The sequence below is a fragment of the Ursus arctos genome, unplaced genomic scaffold (assembly GCF_023065955.2).
Source record: "Ursus arctos isolate Adak ecotype North America unplaced genomic scaffold, UrsArc2.0 scaffold_19, whole genome shotgun sequence".
Classification (NCBI taxonomy): Eukaryota; Metazoa; Chordata; class Mammalia; order Carnivora; family Ursidae; genus Ursus; species Ursus arctos.
Genome location: NW_026622863.1, coordinates 4,346,525 through 4,366,040, shown reverse-complemented (window position 1 = coordinate 4,366,040; position 19,516 = coordinate 4,346,525). Strand labels below are relative to the sequence as shown.

The following is a 19,516-nucleotide window of genomic DNA, read 5'->3' as shown; positions in this document are numbered from 1 at the left end:
AACCGGGGCAGTCGTCCATATGCCTCGAATCCTGACCCCACCCCTGCAGGGCCACCCACCTCTTCAGCATTTGGGTGACCGCCTGGAGTCTGACCCCTGCTCTCCTGACCATGGACATTTACAGAAGCCCCGACTCCCCTCTGCTGGTGTCTGACTATGGCCACATCCACATCGGGAACGGCAGGAATTTGGGAAACATACGTCACTCCTGCATCCACGGCAGACGCCATCATCAATCGTGGCGCTTTTCTCACGAGTCCAGACTTAGCGTCAGAAGCCTTCTTAACCCAGAGCCCCCTGCTATTGAGGGACTGACAAGCACACTTAAATCCAGGCTTACGTTTTCAATTATCGCCTGGTCAAAATTGTGCCCAGCCTTTCTTGTTCCCCGGCCACACCCACTTTGGGGAATTTTTCCCAGGAAATAATTCAACAGATTTTTGTTTTTTTGTAATTATAATATATACTCACAGATGTTCATTGTCAGTAAACACCAGATTGTTTTCCCATTTCAACAAAACTTGAATAAGTAAATAGTATCTGCATTGAACAGTTTATATACATCAGGAATTTTATACCATATTTTATTTAATTTTTATAATCCCATGAGTTAGATATTATCATCCCAAGTTTCTAGAGGAGGAAGCTCAAGTTCAGGGAAGTGAAATAAGTAGCCAGCAAAAGCAGACACCTGCTGAGGGGTGGGCTGGGCCTGGACCCCACAATGAAGCCCATGCCAAGGTCTTTACAAAAGTGAGGAGTGGTCCATGGAAGGGACGAGAAATAGGAAAAATCAGAAGGACACAAGCTGCAAAGAGTACAGGCAGCTCCAGCCCAACAAGATCGTGGGGTACACGCGTGTCACCCGGGAAGAGGAGCTGCCTGGACTCGGTGCCCCGGGCTCCTTCGGTGAAGACCTGCCCGCGCTCTAGCTAGGTCCCCACCGCGGGGAAACTACGCCGGTAAGCGTGTCTGGAATCGCTGCACGGGGCGTCACCAGCTGCTGGCGGGTGCCCAGGCAGGGGCCATCCCACCACTGGCTGGCCAAGGGCTGGGACCCATGTGGGGCTTAGCGAGGGGCACCCAGGCCCCAGCCCGCCCCAGCTCTTGGCTTGTGCAAGTAGCCGCCATTGCTGCGCCGGGCTCAGGACTTGGGGCCTCCTCCCCTCTCTCCTGACAGCTTGTGACGTCTTGGTAGCAGGAGCCCAGAGTGGGCCATGGGGCTCCCCACCATGAGAGTGGGCTCTGATCCTCCACCAGCCACTTCTGCCTTGGCTCAAGGACGCGTGCGTCCGAGCCTCAGCCTCCACATCTGAGTAGTGGGTATAGTGACAGCACGTGGCCCCCACCTGCGATACCACACGTCCTTCGCAGGCTGCTGGGGGCTTGTATTTCTAGCTGAGTCGTTTGTGTCTTAAACACAGGACACAAGCAACAGAAAGCGCCCTTGCCTGAGCCCAGGCCCAGGTGAAACGCACGGGCACAGAAGGCCCCTCCTGGTTTGGAGAATAAAGGGCCTTTCCATAAACCTTGAGCCTGGAGAAGTGTAAACATTCCTGCTGAAAACAAACAGCTGAAACCCTCTGGAGAGCCACGAAGCAGCCACAGCCGGTCCCCAGAGGGCCGGGTCCCCAGAGTGCTGGGTGGCAGTGAACGCTCTGAAGGGAGGGCAGCGGCCGCATACGTCTCATGACACGGACGAGCGCGGGTTCTCCCGGCCGACCCGGCCGGCTCGCACCTCTGCTTGCTACGGAAACAAAAGCAGAGTGTTTGCAAATTTGAGTCCACCCCCAAATCCCTCCGAGTGTAACTGGCTTGCACAATTTAATGCAATCCTGAGACCAGTTATTGAACGTTTAGGAATGTTCTCCCTCTGTCCTAGGAATATGCAAAAAAAAAATAAGACACAGTCTGAGGCCCGTGTGAACATCTTTGTTTCTTCACTTTTTAGCACCTGTTTCCTACTCTTCTAGGCACAAGGGGTGCCCTGTAATAAAGCAGGCAAGGTTCCTGCCCTCGAGACTACCTTCTAGGGCCATTTATTTATAATTCCTGGAATCTATAATTCATGGGATCATGGTAGAAACACAGATGAAGGAGCAATTGGTTCTGATGGAGGCCAGTAGGAGAATGGCATAAAGAAGGAAGGTTTTGAAGGATGAATAGAAGTTCACCGGTCACCCAACTAGAGAAACCCTTTTTCCATCCTTTGCATTTCTTTAATCCTTCCAACAGCACCATGGAAATCTACATTCTCCTTTTCGTAACATCTTTTTCACAGAATCGAAAGATACAGTTACTTGCCTGAGGTCCCATAGCAAAGAGTTGATGCAGCTAGAATATCAGCTTGGGTCTCACACCCCCTTAAGCCCATGATCTTTTCCATTGACACAGCAGCGTTTGTTTGTTTTTTAAAACAAGTGCTGAGCAATGATATTCTGTTTCCAGTTTTTATTTTAAAGGCTCTACCATCAAGAAGATTAAGTTTAAAAATAAATCTAAGAGGTTTATTTCCTGCACAACTTCTGAGAGCCTTTAATGGGCCATGCGAATCAACACAGGTAGGGTTTCCAAACCGCATGTGACCTCAGAACGTTGTCTCGGTGCTGAGGACTTTGGAAACGGGCAGCAGGGCCAGGTGACTGCATCGGGGCTCTGGGGCCAGGCGGTCTGGGCACCAGGCAGGGCTCCACCACGTCCAAGCTCTGGGACCCTGAGCAAGTGACTCGGCTTCCCTAGGCCCCCGGCCCCTCATCAATAAAATGGGGATGGGGTAGAACTGGCCTTGTTGCAAAGAATTAATGATTTCAATATGGGGAAAGTCCTCTGAGGTGCCAAGCACACGGTGGGGCACAATAAAACCGTCATTAGGAATGTTATTAGCACAGTGGTACACCCAGGGGGCCCTCTTGCTAGAGCGTTAGGTATATGTGGTCTTGGCCCTGTGGGGTGAGAGGAGGTCCAGCATTTAAGCTGACACCACTCCTGTGGTGTAGAAGCCGTCAGAATTCACATTAAGCTGACAGTTCCACACAGTCACTGAAACGTCCGTCCTTCCTGCCCCCACTGCTCATTGGAGGCAACACGGCTGCTGTCCTTTCCCAAGGCTGAACGCGGAGATGGACCCTCTGGTCTCTCCGCTCCATGAACATTCATAGGATGTTAAAAAAAATAAATAAAAGGCTCACATGAATAAAGCCATTCTGCAAGGCAAGCACGATGCATCACGGCCAGAGTCTGGTCTAAATCAAGACAGCCTGGCCCAGCCCGGACAGCAGGCCCCTAATAGTAGTGCCTGCATTGTTCCCGTAATCCCGCACAGGCGCCGGAACAATGGCCCGGGTGTTCTGTCCCCGGCACCACCCGGGCCCTTCTGTGCGGCAGATGACAGCCGGGGCGAGACAGCCACGCATGCTGTCCATCCGGCGAGCCCCCCGACCCCAGTCCGGGCGTCACCACTGTCCAGCCCAACATGCCTGGAAGCCTGTCTTGTTTTGTCTTGCTTTCCCCTGGCCGCAGACACATCTCAGTTTCTCAGCCTGGCACTGAGCACAGACTAGAGACCCACGGTTAAACCTCCTGACTCTGACCTCCTCTGGACTCTGGCCGGGATTGGCTGTTTGTGAGCCAGGGCTTTGGGGTAAGTCCTAGCACTGCCCTGGGCCTCAGTTTCCCCATCTGTTAATGCACCTATGCAGCAGGCCCCGGGGGAGGGATGACATCAGCGCCAGCAAAGGTGGGCAAGGCCGGGACCTCTGGTGTTGCTGATGGCGGGGACTCCGGTCCAAGCCCTGTGCAGGACAATGAGGCAATGTGGCTCAATCGCAGACTTATCACCGGCTGAGGAAGTGATGCACGATGGAGATAGAGAGCTGTGCGTCACGGTCTTGTCGACAAGGGGACGCTGGGGTAACAGCAGCTACCACGCCCAGGTCTTCACCAGACGTGGTTCTTTTTTTTTTTTTTTAAGATTTTTTTTTATTTATTCGATAGAGATAGAGACAGCCAGCGAGAGAGGGAACACAAGCAGGGGAAGTGGGAGAGGAAGAAGCAGGCTCATAGCGGAAGAGCCTGATGTGGGGCTCGATCCTATAACGCCGGGATCACGCCCTGAGCCGAAGGCAGACGCTCAACCGCTGTGCCACCCAGGCGCCCCACCATACGTGGTTCTAAGCATTGTCCTCTATTTGCTCAACACTAAGAGGCAGACACTATCTTACCCCTGTTTTGGACTTCAGAGGACTGAGACCGGAGAAGGTAAGCAACATGCCCAAGGCTGCACAAGGTGCTGGACTCACACCACGTGGCTCAGAAAGCCCCGCTCAGACCACAGCACTGCAGTGCCCCTCTGTCCGACTAAGTAAAATGAGGTTCCTTTAAAGGAATGACGCCCTAAACAAAGTGCCACATTTTTTAATGAAAACGTTTCAGACTATGTCAAAGCGGAACATGACACAAGTCCACCCACTCAACTCTTCCTTTTATAAAGAAGGAAACTACAGCCCAGGAAGGGAGAGCGACTTGGCCACGGCCAGGCAGGGGGCACGAAGACCCGCCTTTCTTGATTCTAGTGTCTCTGGGTCCGTTTACATTGTCTACATTTCATGCAAACCACAAGGATGTGGGTCTAGTACTTTCATTACAATCAAACCCGAGGGTTTATCGGTAACCCTAAACTAATCGCCAATCCACTTATTCTTCACATGGAAATCATAGCAAGAGGCAGATGGAGGGGCGCCTGGGTGGCACAGCGGTTAAGCGTCTGCCTTCGGCTCAGGGCGTGATCCCAGCGTTATGGGATCGAGTCCCACATCAGGCTCCTCCGCTATGAGCCTGCTTCTTCCTCTCCCACTTCCCCTGCTTGTGTTCCTTCTCTCGCTGGCTGTCTCTCTGTCAACTAAATAAATAAAATCTTAAAAAAAAAAAAAAAAAGAGGCAGCTGGAGAAGGCCACAGCGCACAAGACGCAGAATCCAGAACGGCCCATCAAGAAGGTCCCTTAGAGAACATCCGCTCTGAGCGCCTATTAAACATCGGGGAAACTGCCAGGTGCCCCAGGATCAGCACGATTTTAGTGACTGTGGAAAGACACCATTGCGCCAGCATAACTGACCCTCTGTAGCTTAAATGGCTGTATTTGCAACTGTAGCATCCATGAGAGGTATTGTGATGGCTTCAGATAATAAACCTTTTTAAATGCAGATGTGAAAAAGGCAGAAGGTAATGGTCAAAATATTACACTGCACCTGCAGTTCAAGATGTCCCAGCTCCCCCACCGCAGTGGACATCGTGGACATCGGTGCCTTCCCATCTACCAGCGTCGCTTTAACATCTGGGCACACGCCCGAGCTGCCAATCATGAGGCCCCGCCTCCCCACCCATAGGATGTGCATGTGACCTAAGTTGAGCCAATCAGGGTCCTTGTAAGGGAATGATTGACACCCGAGGCCAAACCCAGAGAAAAGAGAGAGGACAGGAAGCTATAGGGGGAGCCCTGGATCCAGCCACACCTAAAGGCCGGAAACCCTGCGCTTCCCAGTTCTGAAAGCCAGGCAATTCCCCTTTTTGCTTCAAGGTCTTTGAGCTCGCAAACAAATGGGTTATGACCAATAGTCCCAAGTGAAACTTCACACCGAAGAATTCTATTTCCCGAAATCACCCTCTGCCCCTGGCTCACTCAACCAAACTGGGCCGAGTTCTAGACCTGAAAGGAACTCTGCAGGCCGCTGGTGGGGACGGGGTTTCCTTTGCAGGTGACGGAAAAGTTCTGGAAACAGACAGGGATGGTGGTTGCCCAACACTGTGAATGTGCTTTAACGCCACTGAGTCATACGTTTTAAAACAGGGAAAATGAGCAATTTTATGTCACTGTATTTTACCACAACTTTTTAAATGGAAAGAAAAAAGGAGCCCTGCAAAATTCAAAAGGCGGCCCGACTGGCAAGCGTTCTCTCCCCACACGCCCTTGCCTGCTGGCCACGCATGTCCAGGCCGCCAATGGAAGAGGAACCGTGGATGGTGGAACCCAGCAGGAGACCTTCGGCCACGGAACAGGCCTTCTGGCATTTTTCAATCTGCTGCCACAAAGGAGACCCCTGAAAGCTGTGTAACCACTAAAACCCAAATGGACCTGGAGAAAAATAGCCCGCGGGGTGGAGTCGGGGGCTTTCCAGCGCAAGGGCGTCAGCGCTGGGCAGAGTGCTGAGTGGTGTTAGCCAGGGACGCTCAGTGGGCTGGGAACTCAGTGACACTGATTAAATAAACACTTACTGTGTCCCAGACCTGGTGCTAACCCGCTTCGAGACGATCATCTGACAACTCAGACCTTTTAAAAATGACTTTCACGTCCATTAACTCTGGACGCCCACCTCCCGAAAATGTGTCCTAAAGAAATAATTCAGTGGGAGAGACAAAGGAGCGGCGTGTATTGAAATGTTGGTTGGAACATTATTTATAGAAATAAAAACAGGCAGCAAGTCAATAGGCCAACCACAGGGGACGCTTAGTACCTGACGGTGTCCTTGCGCACCAAACAGCACAGCCAGCGTCAGGAGCACGCTCGTTACAAAGACTGCAGCCACATCGTTTAGAGAATTAGGCTGGCGGGGGGTAGGGGAGATGCCCACCTAGAGGGTGACTTGCAGGCTGTGATGCGCGGGCGCGGCGGAGCTCGCCCCCAGAGCTGGCAGGGAGGATGGAAGACAGGCCACGATAATGCAAGGACGGGAATTCTTTCTTCTTTCCTAACATTTTTTAAGTCGAAGTTTGATTTGCGGGATAATTTGAGATTTACGGAAAAGCTGCAGGAGAGACAGCAGGAGAGTTCGCACACACCCCACACTCCGTGTGCCTGAGGGCTGACATCTTACGTTCCTGTGCTAAGTTGGTCACAACTGCGAAGCCAACACTGAAACACTACCGTTAACTAAACTCCAGACCTCGTTCCAATTTCATCAGTTTTTCTTTTCCAGGATCCAATCCACGATACCACATTGCATAGAGCCTATTTTTGTGTCTGTTCTGTTTTTGGTTTTTACAATTCAAGGCTTTTCACATAGTTACAGATACATGCACCCATCACCACAGCCAATTCAAGAATATCTTCATCCGCTCAGAAAGCAAGCCCATGCCCGTGAGCTACCATCTCCCGATCGTGGGCTTGAGAGACCCTTCTGCAAAAGGGAGAACCCCTGGTAAGGAGAGAACTCTCCGTCACCTCCCTTTTCCCCTGGTTTATCTTTCTGGAAATCAGATTTTCTCTTCTCAGCGTGACCCCAAGCCCTCGCCCCATATGGACCACCTTGGAAGTTTCCGACAGTATGGATTTTGGTTACATCCGGAGCAGAGGAACACTTGGAAATAGAGAGCCCTCCAAGTAAAACCTCAGGAAAGGAACTCAGAGACTAACCCCTCTTCCTACTAACCTAGCAAGGACGGGGGGCAAGTGTTATTCCTGAGCAACTACTGGGTCCCAGACACTGTTGAGAGGCCGTGCACGAAGTCTCCCACTGGGTCCTCACGGCCACCACTGGAAGTCAACCACGATGACCCACGATCCAAGTAGACAGCGGCTACCATTTTGGTCGTCGTTGCAGCCCCCTTCTTCATGAACCACCTGCCCCATCCCAAAGGTAGGCCCTCAGCTGCCACCTTTCCATTATGTGGTGGTCACAATCACAAACCTGGCTACCCGCCCCCAGCCCACACCCTGCAAACAACTCAGGGAACGTTTCCTCAGCGGCTCTGGGGGTCCAGAGATGGGTGCAGCTCGCGTTCTGTCCTGGGCGCCACCCCCGCCCACCCCATCCCAGGAAGAACACAAGACCAAGTACCTGCACGACCTCCTTCACCAGGGTCTTGTCCGTGCCGGTTTTGGCTCGCTGCAGCCCGCTGACGTTCTCGCCGATCCACGTGATGAGGGCAAACTTGGACCTCTTGCTCATGGCGTCCCCGGTGGTGAAACGCACAAAGGCAAACAGCCGCACGTCATCTGTCGTCAACAGCAAAACAGGGCACGGTGCTCAGTGAGAACGTCCCGAGACTTTGCTCCTGAGAAGGAGCCATGAGCCAGAATATGCCCAGAGCCGCACGGCAGGAGCCCAATGCTGTCCTCGGCCAACGTCCCCTCATGTAACCCAGCAACGGCATCGCAGGCTCCGAGGCCCATTTCGCAGCTGGGAAGGGAGGTTCAGAAGGGGCACGCGACACTCCCAAGGCCAGTGGGCAGTTCGAGGCCATGCTGGCCTCGGAACACAGGCCTCTCTGGCCGCTAAGCCTGATACCCCCCACCCCGCATCCTTCACATGGTCAAGGAAGGCTCAGGTTCTGGACCCGATTTAGCGAAACCTTCCTCAAGTCTTCTTATCCCCCAAGGAGCTGCTCGGAATGGGAACTGAGATGGGGGGTGGGAGGTGGGGGGACAGAGTGGCCCTGATCTTGGCGTGAGATATGGCTCTAGGACCGCTGGCCTGTCTAGCTCGTGGCTGGATAATTATCGCAGTAAAGAATGCTGAGTATTGTGCCGTTCGGTGTGTCCTGCCGGTTATAAGTCACAGATCTGTTATTAGGAGGTCGGGGTGGGGGGAAGAGGGAGAGGGGTTTGTCCTACTGGTCCACATCTATCTACCTTTTGTTCCATTACCATGCTTTTATCATTATTGTCCCTTCAGACAGCCTGCCACTGCTACGCGTTACCAAAATATCTGCGATGGTGCTGAGTTTTCAGAGTGACCCGGGTGTGGGTTTCCCACTAGGACGGGTCAAGGTTTCGCCGCCTCAGCACTCCTGATTCTTGCAGCTGGATCGCTCTTAGTGGTGGGGACTGTCCTGGGCAAGGCAGGGTGCTGAGCGGCAACCCTGGCCCCCCACCCACAAGCTGCCAATATCACACACCCCCTGCCCCAGTTGCCACAACCAAAAACGTCACCAGACACGGCCCCGCAGCCTCTTCGGGGCAAAATCGCTCCCCCAGCTGAGAATAAACTTCTGGACGGTTTGTGTGCCCACTGAATCAAGACCCTCAATGTGTTTTCTACCAACATTCTGTGCTTTTCTTTGAGGAAACCACTTATCCTTACTCAGCTTAGTTCCTAAATAGTTCATATTTTACTTGCAGTTATCAGGGAGAGCTCGTCATTGTCCCCAACTGCAGATGACTGCCCAGTACCGGCTTCGGGGTGCTCACCTCGGGCTGGCTACTCAGCTCAGCTCTCCCCTCTCAAAGGGCTTCTAGCATCTGGCTTTAGGATTTCTCAAGTCCCCACAGACAGTGGAGAGCTGTGCTTCTCAAGTGCCCGTGTGTATCTGACTCGCATGGGGCTCTCGCTAAAATGCAGACGTAGAGTCCCCAGGTCTCGGAGGGGCCCCGGGGCTGCATTTCTAAGTGGCTCCGGGGTGATGCTGATGCTATGGGCCAAAGGACCACATGGGAGCTTTTCTGTATTTTCATTTTTTCTAAATCAAGGTATCTTCCTCCTAAGTCTTCCCAGCTGCCTCCCTGCTGAACCCCACACAGCTTACAGGTTTACGCCAAGCCCTCTGGGTGTAAAGGGGATCATCTGGAGCTGGTTAAGTTCGCTGCCTGGCGGGGACGTCAAAGCTTGAGCACATCCTGGCCTACAAGCTGTGCGTCTCATGGGCAACCAGGGGAACCAAGAAACACGGTTCTCAGCCAGACGGATTCCTGATTCGGACCCCACGGTCCAGGCCTGGCGGCCCCACAGCATTGATGGAAACAGGTCATAATCACCAGTCACGGTTTCTAAAACACACTCACGTTTTACTATCTCATGTGGTCTTTACAATGATGCTGTGAGGTGGGTCATGGGGGAGGAGGGGACACCTCTGTCGTCTTCATCAACATGCACTTCGCCCTGAGACAGATGAGCCTCAGAAGTCATGGGATGTGCGCAAGGTGACTCGTGACAGTTAAGCCGAGGCCTGGGTGGCCTGGGTGTGTCTGCCCAGCCCCCTTCCTTCGGGGAACTGCCCCACCCGGCCACAGGAGTCTGGCGGACACCCACTGTGGGACTGGACCATGGGGGTCGGCACCAACAGAGAAAGAGTCTCGGGGACATTTCACGGGCCAAATAGACAGGGCTTGGTGGCAGACTGGCCATGGGGGGAAGGAAACAGGAGTCCAGGGACTCCCAAATGGGGGTGAGGGCTCCATCTCCTAGCCTCAAGGACTCTGACTTAGTCCCCAAGCACTGAGCCTCAGCTGCCTCAGCTGTAAAAAGGGGTGATATTTTTTGGTCCTTCCTTTTATTTTTTTTCTTAGAAAAGAAAAAGTCACGGAACATAAAATTCGCCGTTGCAGCTAGTTCACAGGGTACAATTCAGGGGCATTCAGTACACTCACAGCGCTGTGCCGCCACAACCCTACCCATCACAGTCCTTCCGCTGCCCTCTGCCCAGCCCGAAGCAGCACTATGTCCGTTCTGCCTCTGGACTTGCCTCCTCTGAACATTTCGCATAGACGGAAGCGCACAATCCATGGCCTTCTATCACTCAGCACGTCAGCACGGCTCATCCCCGCTGTGGCATGTTCCATCCCTCATTCCCATTACAGCCAAATCATATTCTAGGGTATGGCTATGCCACCTTCTGCCCACCCATTCACCCGCGGAGGCACATCTGGGAGGTTTCCCAACGGGGCGATTTTGCCTCCCTCATCAGTCAACCGCAAGGATTAAATAGGAACGCAGTGCAACCTGCCTGGCCCGCCACGGTGGGAACATCTCCATGAAGTTGTGGCCACAGGACAGAGCTGCCAGGTGGGCAGTGAGCACAGGAAGCGAGGTGGCGGGGCGGAGGGACTGAATGTCCACAGCCACGCATGGCTGGTGCCGACGGCGTAGGGGGAGGCCCGCCAGTTCCAGGGCCCTCTGAGCAGCCGGGAGGCTGTGGCGGAGGAAGCAAGATGCCCCGGCGGGGGTTAATGAGACTGCTGCCTAGATCTGGGGGGGCGGGGGGGGGCAGGGCCGCAGGTCGGGTGCCTCCTGAGGCGACGACGCAGGCAAAAGCACAGCAGCCTGTTTCCATGGGAACCACTCCATCTCCCATCCCCACATTGGAAGCCTGGAGCCTCGGTGTCTGTGACCGCAGCTGGACCCCCAGCACCCCATCACTGGCCAGAGCCTCCACGTGGGAAAGCCGCAAACCGTGTGTCCCACGTACCAGCGCAGGACCTGGCGTGAGAGGGACGCACCAGAAGTGAGTCACCAGAAGTGAGTCACAGCCCGGCCACCAGCCCCCGCAAGGGCTTGGGGAACCTGGCAGTGCAGACTTTCCCCAATGTCATTTACATTATAATGGCAGGAGGGACTGCGTTCCGCGTTCCTGGGGCGGCTGCTGGCTGCTTATCTGACAACGCTTTGGCCAACAAGATCGCTGACGTTTTTGAACCGCCAAGAGTCACGTTATGCTTACAAATGTTTGCGGCCTCAGATTTGGCCCGACACTGAAAAGTCAGCTGAGTCTGCAAGGGAAAGTCGGTCTGTCCGAGCGACGTTTTCGGAGCTGCCCACACGGACCTGCAGCCTCTCTCCCCCACTCACCCTGAAGGAGGCTCTGAGCCGGTTGTGACCTCAAACCGGCTGGTGCAGGGGAAGTTTTAGTTCTCAGTCCTGCATTGGGCCACCTTCCCTGACAGAACACACGCGCGCGGCCACAGCACCGCATCTGCGTGGCAAACACCCCTCCCCTCCTGCTGGCACCGCGCTCACACACGGAACATGTGGGTGTACCAACAGAAAGGCAGAGCGAAGCCACACCGCACACGTGGATAACACGTGTGCCTGCACCCATCTATGTGCACGCACCTGTGTGTGTGCACTATGCCGGAACCTGGCCGGGGGGGACGTGGCGGCTTGAGACGGCTGTCACCCTCACGGTGCCACTCGGTCCCCAGAGGGCCAGTGGCACATCTTTCCAGCCTGAGGCTCAGGAGCTGAGGGTGCAGCTCCAGGGAACCCCAGTGGGGGAAGCCGGGCCCAGACCCCCCCACAGCAGACAGACCCCTGAGCTCCCTGTCTTCTATAGAGGCCTCCGCACCTCTGTCTACACCGGCTGCTGCGTCAACTTTTCACCCTTAACCTTCTGCTCCCCAGCAGCCAGGTTAACAGTCCAAGTTCCGGAATCCATTAGAAGCTCCCGCCACTTCGTGCCAGCTCTGTGACCCAGACCAGATGCACACAGGGCTCTAAACCTCAGCGTCCCCATCTGCACAGTCCTGATGCCGCCTGAGGGTCTCAGGAAACAGGATATGCAACAGGCGTGGTTCCTGGGTCCCCACCTCTCCGGTAAAACTGCCCCGGGGGCCTCAGTGCCATCAACCTGCCAGACCCAAGCACGGCCTCCCTGCCTCTCCGTCTGCACTGGCTTTCCGCACCCACCACACTGACACTCGCTCCTCTGCGTGTCCACGCAGGGGCGTTCCCCGCACAGCCATTCAGCCACTGTGGCTTGGCTCAAGGGCCTACTATGTGCCAAGCACAGCGCTAAGCACTGGGGTGTGCAGCTGAGACAAACAAGGATAACAGAAGCTGTTTATCGAGCGCCGACGACATGCTGGGCACCATGCTAAGCGCGTACACGTGTGGCCACATGTCTTCATCCCAAGCCCTCTGTGCGGCCGGAACGGCTCCCAGGCCCATTTTTACAGCTGAAGAAACTGAGGCTCAGAATGCTGATGTGGTAAGCAGCCAGACAACCCTCTCCCTGCCTGTTGGAGCACTGGTTAAGTGGAGAGTCGTTCCCACAGCGGGCCCCCCCCCCCCGACCCGCAGTGTCAGCCTCCCCCAGGAAACCATGGAAACGTGGCTCAGGGTCCACCCAAGACTTGCTGATTCACGAGCTCTGGGAAGCCGTGCCCCTGGGGGACTCGGGGGGCTCCCCAGCTTGAGAAGCACTGACCCAGAGAAAACGGGGAGGGGAGAAGAACTCGCACCAGCCCTGGCAGGAGGGGGGTGAGATGGCAGGTCTCAAGGGCAGAAAAGCTGAAGTGCCCCAAGTTCACCCCACCCCCTTCCTTCCCACCCACACTTCTTTTATTTTGAGGAAGTGATCGTGAAAAGGAGCTTCCTGTACGGCCTGGCTTCTGGACACCAGAATTTACAGACCCGAGGACTGAGGCAGGACTCCGAGTATGTCGGCACCGAAGACCATGAGGACTGTCCCAAGACTCTCCCTCGCTCAAATCCCACAGTCCAAGGAAGAGAAGCGCTCTCTTTAGGAGCAGGGCTACTGAGCCGTGGCACAGGGCCGCGGGGTCCTTTCTGTCACCTGTGGATCGTCCATTAGACAGGAGCCATCACTGACAAGGAGTCACAAACACATCACAAGATCACGTAGAGCCCCGTCTTGGAGGAGACGTCAACCCGCGACAAAGCAAGGCCAGGAGCGCCATCCCTGAGGACCATCCGTGCCACCGCCCATCGCCTTCTGGATGGCGCCGCGAACTGGGAGCCCAGGCTGATGGCACGTCAGGCCTCGGCCCAGAGTGAACGCTGTGGATACCCACCCCTCCCCCCCAGCCAGTCTTAGTCGTGAAAAGATGGCCCTCATGCAGCATGAATAAACCCCACCCTCGGAAGAACTGGACCATCTCGGTGGTCTGTGAGGCCTCGCGGTGTGAAAGAGCTCCCACGGCCCTCTGGCCCGGCCACCGAAGGACTGAGAGATGCCGGGCTGGGTCTGCTCGGTTCCCTGTCCTATTTCTCTCTGCAAGGTCCTTGCCTTCATTTACGAAGAAAGTTCATACACGACATGAGGCCACCGCTGCCGAGTTCGTGGGCACGGCCTGGCACCAAGTAAGCACCCGGAAAGCCACTGTGGTCACCGCACTCTCTCCTCCACAGTCCCTCCCTGCCTCGGGCTCTCTTCTCACCCCTTTCTCCACCCTACATTTCCCTCCTTTCTCTCCCATTCACCACTTTTACCCCTCACCACCTCCTCCTGAGCTCTGTCTGGGGCTGGACTGGCAGGAGGGATTCAGAAGTGAGAGAGGGGACGGCAGGAGGACCAGGGGGTGATGCTAAGCGCTTAGGACAAGGCAGGTGTGGGAGGAGAAACGAAAAGGGGAGATGACCACACAGGGTATGGGAACAGAGGAAGGAAAGGAGGAGGAGTCAGACTTCACAGGGATCACCATGGCCACCAGGATGAGTCACCCCGTATTTTCCCAAAAACTGCGAACGGCACAGAATCTCTAGCAAGCTCTCAAGGACTCCCCTGCCCCTCCCACCCCAACTTGAAATCCCCCTCGCCTCAGGTAATCACTGAGGGGCAGATTCTGACCACGCCACCCAGCATTCTCACCAGGGGACCCCAATGCAAGATCGGCACTGACCGAGGACCTCTACCTTCTCCCAAAAGGGACCCTAGTCTTCCCCTCTGCCTCTCCCTGAAGCCAGCCCTGGCTGGAAAGGGACAAAACCCAGAGGAGACTGAGAATTGTTTACAAATGCTCTGGACAATTTTTTTTTTCATTTCACACAGAACACAAAGTGGAGAATAATCAGCAAATCATTACAAATAAGCAAACATAAGGGTCTAAGCACCTGAGTCACCACTCTGGCGCATGTCCTGTGGATCTATTCAGCTACTTTCCTATCTGTCCGGCCCATGTCACATCCCCCAGCACCAGGCACACAGTAGGCACCACTACACGTCTGCTGGCCAACAGAGAGACAGAAGAGAGCACCTCATTTCGTAACTTCCAGCCAATAGTGAACTTCAGAGCAAGACAAAAGAAAGGGGAAGGAGAAGCAGGGAGGAAATTGCCCCAGAGCACGACAGGATTGCAGCTTGCTCTAAAGCTGACCTTACCTTATATAGACTCCCTAAGAAGTTATGCAAACAAGGTTCAGTAAGGAAGAAAACAACCCACACACCAAAGAGCTGAGCCGTCAGCTTCCACCAAGCGAGCTCCCTGGAGCGAGGACGAGAGGAAATGGGAAAGAATTCTAACATCCTGCTGCCCAGGGCGAGGGGATGAGCAGACTGTGGACGGGGCAGCAGCAGCCCTCCCTCCCGGCGGGCTGCTCACAGGGGGAGCCCAGGCAGTCACAGACCAGGGCCTGGGAAGTGGAAAAGGTTCTCCCCGGGACTCCAAGGACAGAGGGCTTGCTGGGTGCCCAGCGGAAGGGACTGAAGCCTGAGGCTGGCAAGAGCCAGTTCCTCCCTCGAGGGGAGTTGACCTATCATTCCTGAAAAGCCCCATATTACTCACTCTTTCTTTTTCAAGGTGATTTTTGTTTGCCCTGATTGGTAAAACAAACAACAAAAAAACCCTCCTGTCCCACTCAAAAAATGTTTAGAAAACAGGAAGCACAAGAAAAAAAAATAAAGCCCATTACCCTAGGAATGCAACCCCCGCTGTACTGGCTCCTCAGAGGGCAGAAATGGAGATGTTATTTGTTTACGAGCTCTATACTGTGTGTGCACACGGATGTGCACACGGTCTCCGCACCTGAGGCCACAGTGCGTGTGCAAGCGGACGGTGGTGACCCCGTTCCTGGCAGCGGTAGACTTCTCCAGTGATTCCTGACTCACTGCATTTTCATTAAATGTGAATGACCCAGCTCCCTACTTTGACGGAGAATACGAGAAAATGGAGTACAAGATAGCCAGAGGAAAAGCAAGATGATTACTTCCGTAGGACCCGCAGGGACTGCACTGCTCTGGATACCCAAATTATCCGGGTAGCTGAAGGCTCTCCTCCAGTGACAAAGCACCAGAACTTTTTTTCTTTTTTTGATGGTTACTTTTACTTCCTTAAATGGAAGTCAGCATGTTACACCCGGCTCTACCTTCGGGCTTAGAGAACAGAGGCCATAACCAGTTCCCCCGAGGCGGAGCCCGAGTCTCCGGCACCTGCAGCGGGACACCCTGGAGTCGGCGAAGTGTCTGACTGTCCTGTCCTGCTCGGCTGTGGATTCATGCTGCTGCGTCCTCCACAGCCGTCAGTCTGTCATTTGACAAACACTTATAACAATCTGTGATGTGGGGACTTTGCTGAATAGGACGCAGTCCCTACCCTCAAAAGCTACACAGTCTAGTTTGGTCAACAAAAACAAAATGCAGTTACACAATGTAGTCAGTGTCCTAGTAACAAGTTGTCACAGGGTGAATGGGAACATCAAAGAAAGAAGGAAACTCATTCTGCCTGGGGAGTGGTAATCAAGGCAGGCTTCACAGAGAAGGTGACGTTTGATCTGGGTTTTGAAGGACAAGATAGAGTTCGCCCAGCTGACAGGATAAGGGCAAAAGGGCTCATGTTAACAACTCAGGGGAGAGATTCTGACCAAACTACACAGGTAAGAGCAACAGCTTCTGGGGGCAAGTCCAAATGCCTTTCTTTCCCAGCCCTTCTATTTCTGACTTGCACAGGCTAGAGAAGCATATAACTGCCTTATTATTACTGCGTGTAAAATAAGCATTTAAAGGCTCAGGACGGCTCTCCTGAGGGCTCCGACGGTTTGCGCAGCCTTACGCTGCAGGAGGGCAGGAGTCTCGTCCCTACTCTATCAAGTACCCAGGACAGTGCCGGTCACACTGCGCGTGCTCAGTAGATGCCCGAGCACACGAAGAGCCCTGCCTCCTCGTCTACGGCCGCTAGAGAGCTTTCCAGCCCCCCATTGTCAGCTGCACTCAGTACAGTGGGAGATGCCATTTTAGAAGAATAAAACCAATCCCCTTCCTGGATTTTTAGAAGTGTGGCTTCCACCCCCCAGGGAGCAGGAGTGAATAGAAATGATCAGATGTGGACAGTGAGATAGCAGTTGACTGGTCTGGACAAATGTGCCCTTTAAATAAAAGCACGTGGGAAAAGCGAACCAACGTGATGCTGGAATTACCGAGAGATGCATAACGTGGCGTCTTCTCGACCTTTCCTGTTCGTGTCACCAATTATACTGCCACAAGCGAGCGAGGCAAGCTCTAAACCTCGGCAGCCCGAGGGAGCCAGGACACCCAGGCTGGCGTCCTAGCTCTGCCTTTGTCCATGGAGTGACCGTGGCCCAGTGGCCTCCCCCAGGGATCCCCAGTTCTCTGGGCTGGGGCATGGCTTTCCCATCTGTGCCTCGGAGCCCCTGGGTGGGGGGGACAGAACTCACAAACGGATTTTATCCCCGTGGCCGTTAACACCCCGGCCTTCAAGCCTGCCAGCACCCTTACCAATGACTCACTTCACTTTCAGTCATTCACTCATTTCTCAGCCCATATGACTATCCCAGACAGAGCCTCCGCTTTTCTTGAAGCGCTCGTTTCCGACACCGGGTTTCAGGCGGTGAAACAGACATCAGACCGACGGCACGGGCCGCGGGCCAGGCGCTGAATCAGGGGACAGGAGGGCCCAGCCGGGGGGCACTGCGTCTCTGGATATCAATCCTCGTCAGACTGGAGAGCTAAAGCCCTCAGCATTGGGCCTGGCGCAGAGCAAGCATAAAAAAACCCTAGACGGTGATGACAAAAGGTCACAGCTATCATGGAGCGAATGGAAGCGCCAAGGAGACTGGAAACCCAGGCCGTCAAATGCACATGGCGGTGGAGGGGCCGGGGCGTTGCGTGCATCTGAGGGCCCTGTGGGGATGGAGGGTCGCGTGGGGACGGGCAGGTCTGAGACACAGAGGGAAGAGTGGCAGAGCTAAACGGGCTGACCAGGGAATTTGCCACAGAAAGGACCGAGGCAAATGCTAGACGGCTGTCGAAGAGAGGTCAGAGGAGTGAAACGCGCAACTAAAATCCAGAGCTGTCACCGTGACCCACGAGGCCCGCCACGCTCCGGCCCTGCCAGCTGTGGACCGCGCCTCCCTCCAGGCTTGCTGCCACAGCCCTGCTGGATTCCCGAGCTCCCGCTCGCCCCCTTTCCTCTCCACGGGGTCCAGATGAGATATCATTTACACACCATAAAAAGGCACACACCCTTTGACGGGTGCAGTTCATTGGTCTTTCGTATGATCACAGGGTCTAATCCCAAAACATTTCCTCATCCCCAAAAGCAGACCTCATACCCACTCGTGGTCACTCTTCCTGCCCTGTCCCCACCCAACAACTACTCAGCTGCTTTCTATCTCCACGGACTTACTTGTTCTGGAAACTTCTAACCCATGGAGTCATACAGTACGTGCCTTTTGTATCTGGCTTTTTCTACTTGGCATAACGTCCCCACGGTTGGTCCAGGGTATAGCATGGATCAGTACTTTGTTCCTTTTACGGCTGAATAATAGTCCACCATATGGAGAGGCACACCTTGTCTGTCCTCGGTCGGATGATGGTCATGGGGGTGCTTTATACTTCCTGACTATTGCGAATGACGCTGCTGGGAGCGTTCATACACAGGTTTTCGTGCGGACGTGTGTTCTCATTTCTCTTGGGTAAATACTAAGGAATGGACTTGCTAAGCCTAAACTTTTCAGGAGCCACCAAACTGTCTTCCACGGGGGCACCACCATTTTCCTTCCCCGCCCCCAGCAGCGCATGAGGGTTCCAGCTCTCTGCACCCTCACACAGCCTCCTGGTGCGTGGGAAGTGGTATCTCATAATGGTTTGATGAACATCCCCTAATAACTAACGACGCGGAGCACCTTTTCATTTATTAGCCATCTGTAGGTCTTCTTGGAAGAAACATCTGTTCAAATCCCTGGCCCATTCTTTAATTGGGTTGTTTGTCTTGTTATTGTTGAGTTATCTGAACTCTTTACATATTCTGGACATGAGGCCACAATCTAATACATGATTTGAGGGCCTTCCCTTTCGCAGGGCCCACTCCTCACCCAGGTACCTAAGAGTCTACCTCCTTCTCGTTCAGGTCTTGCCTCAGTCTCCCCTCCTCTTCAGGTCTCCCGTGACCACCCTGGCTGATGGTGGCCCCCCTGGGGTCTGTCTCCAGGCTGTGGCTTCGTTGTATTTTCTTTATGGCACTCTTCCCATTCTGAGTGATCTAATTTGCCAGCTTGTTGTGTATCTGGCCCTGCGCTCCCAAAACAATGCAAGTTCTGTGACTTAGATCTCTCAATTTTCCCAGCACCCAGAGTGGCCGGCACTTAGTAGGTCCTCAATTTGTGTTTGTTGGATGGGTGAGTAATGACAAGTCACCAAAGAAGAGAGTAAGCTATTTTCTCAGAGCCAGACACACGGCAGTAGTTTTTGCTAAATCGCAAACAGAGCAAGTAGCATCCCGTTCAGGGCTGCGTGGCTCACGGGGGTGAACCCAGGCCCTCCTCTGCTGGGCAGGGGCCTCGCACAGGGGCTGCCCAGAGCCCGGCTCTTCTCACTCCTCCCCGGAAGCCCAGCGTGACCCAGAGGGGACCCTGGCCTGCCTGAAGCGGCATGGTCCTTTACTCGCAAACTGTGGGGTAGAACTATAGCCAAAAAAGGGAAGAAAACTACTTCCGGGTCAGATCAGATGACCTCCCAGGCACATCCTTTCAGACAAAAGTCGTAAAGTCAGACTTTTACCCTGGGAAGGACAGAGGCATCTGAATTACAGAGCTGCTTCTCAGAGGCCACCCCGG

General features: G+C 54.3%; 1 protein-coding gene across 1 annotated transcript in view; it reads right to left on the bottom strand.

The window, feature by feature from the left end:
* The window catches only part of COTL1 (coactosin like F-actin binding protein 1), a 39,833-nt gene that overhangs the window by 7,885 nt on the left and 12,432 nt on the right, over positions 1 to 19,516 (bottom strand). Inside the window, exon 3 of the mRNA XM_026494670.4 lies at positions 7,832 to 7,989. Coding sequence (XP_026350455.1) covers positions 7,832 to 7,989 — 158 coding nt within the window. The remainder of the gene's footprint in view (positions 1 to 7,831; positions 7,990 to 19,516) is intronic.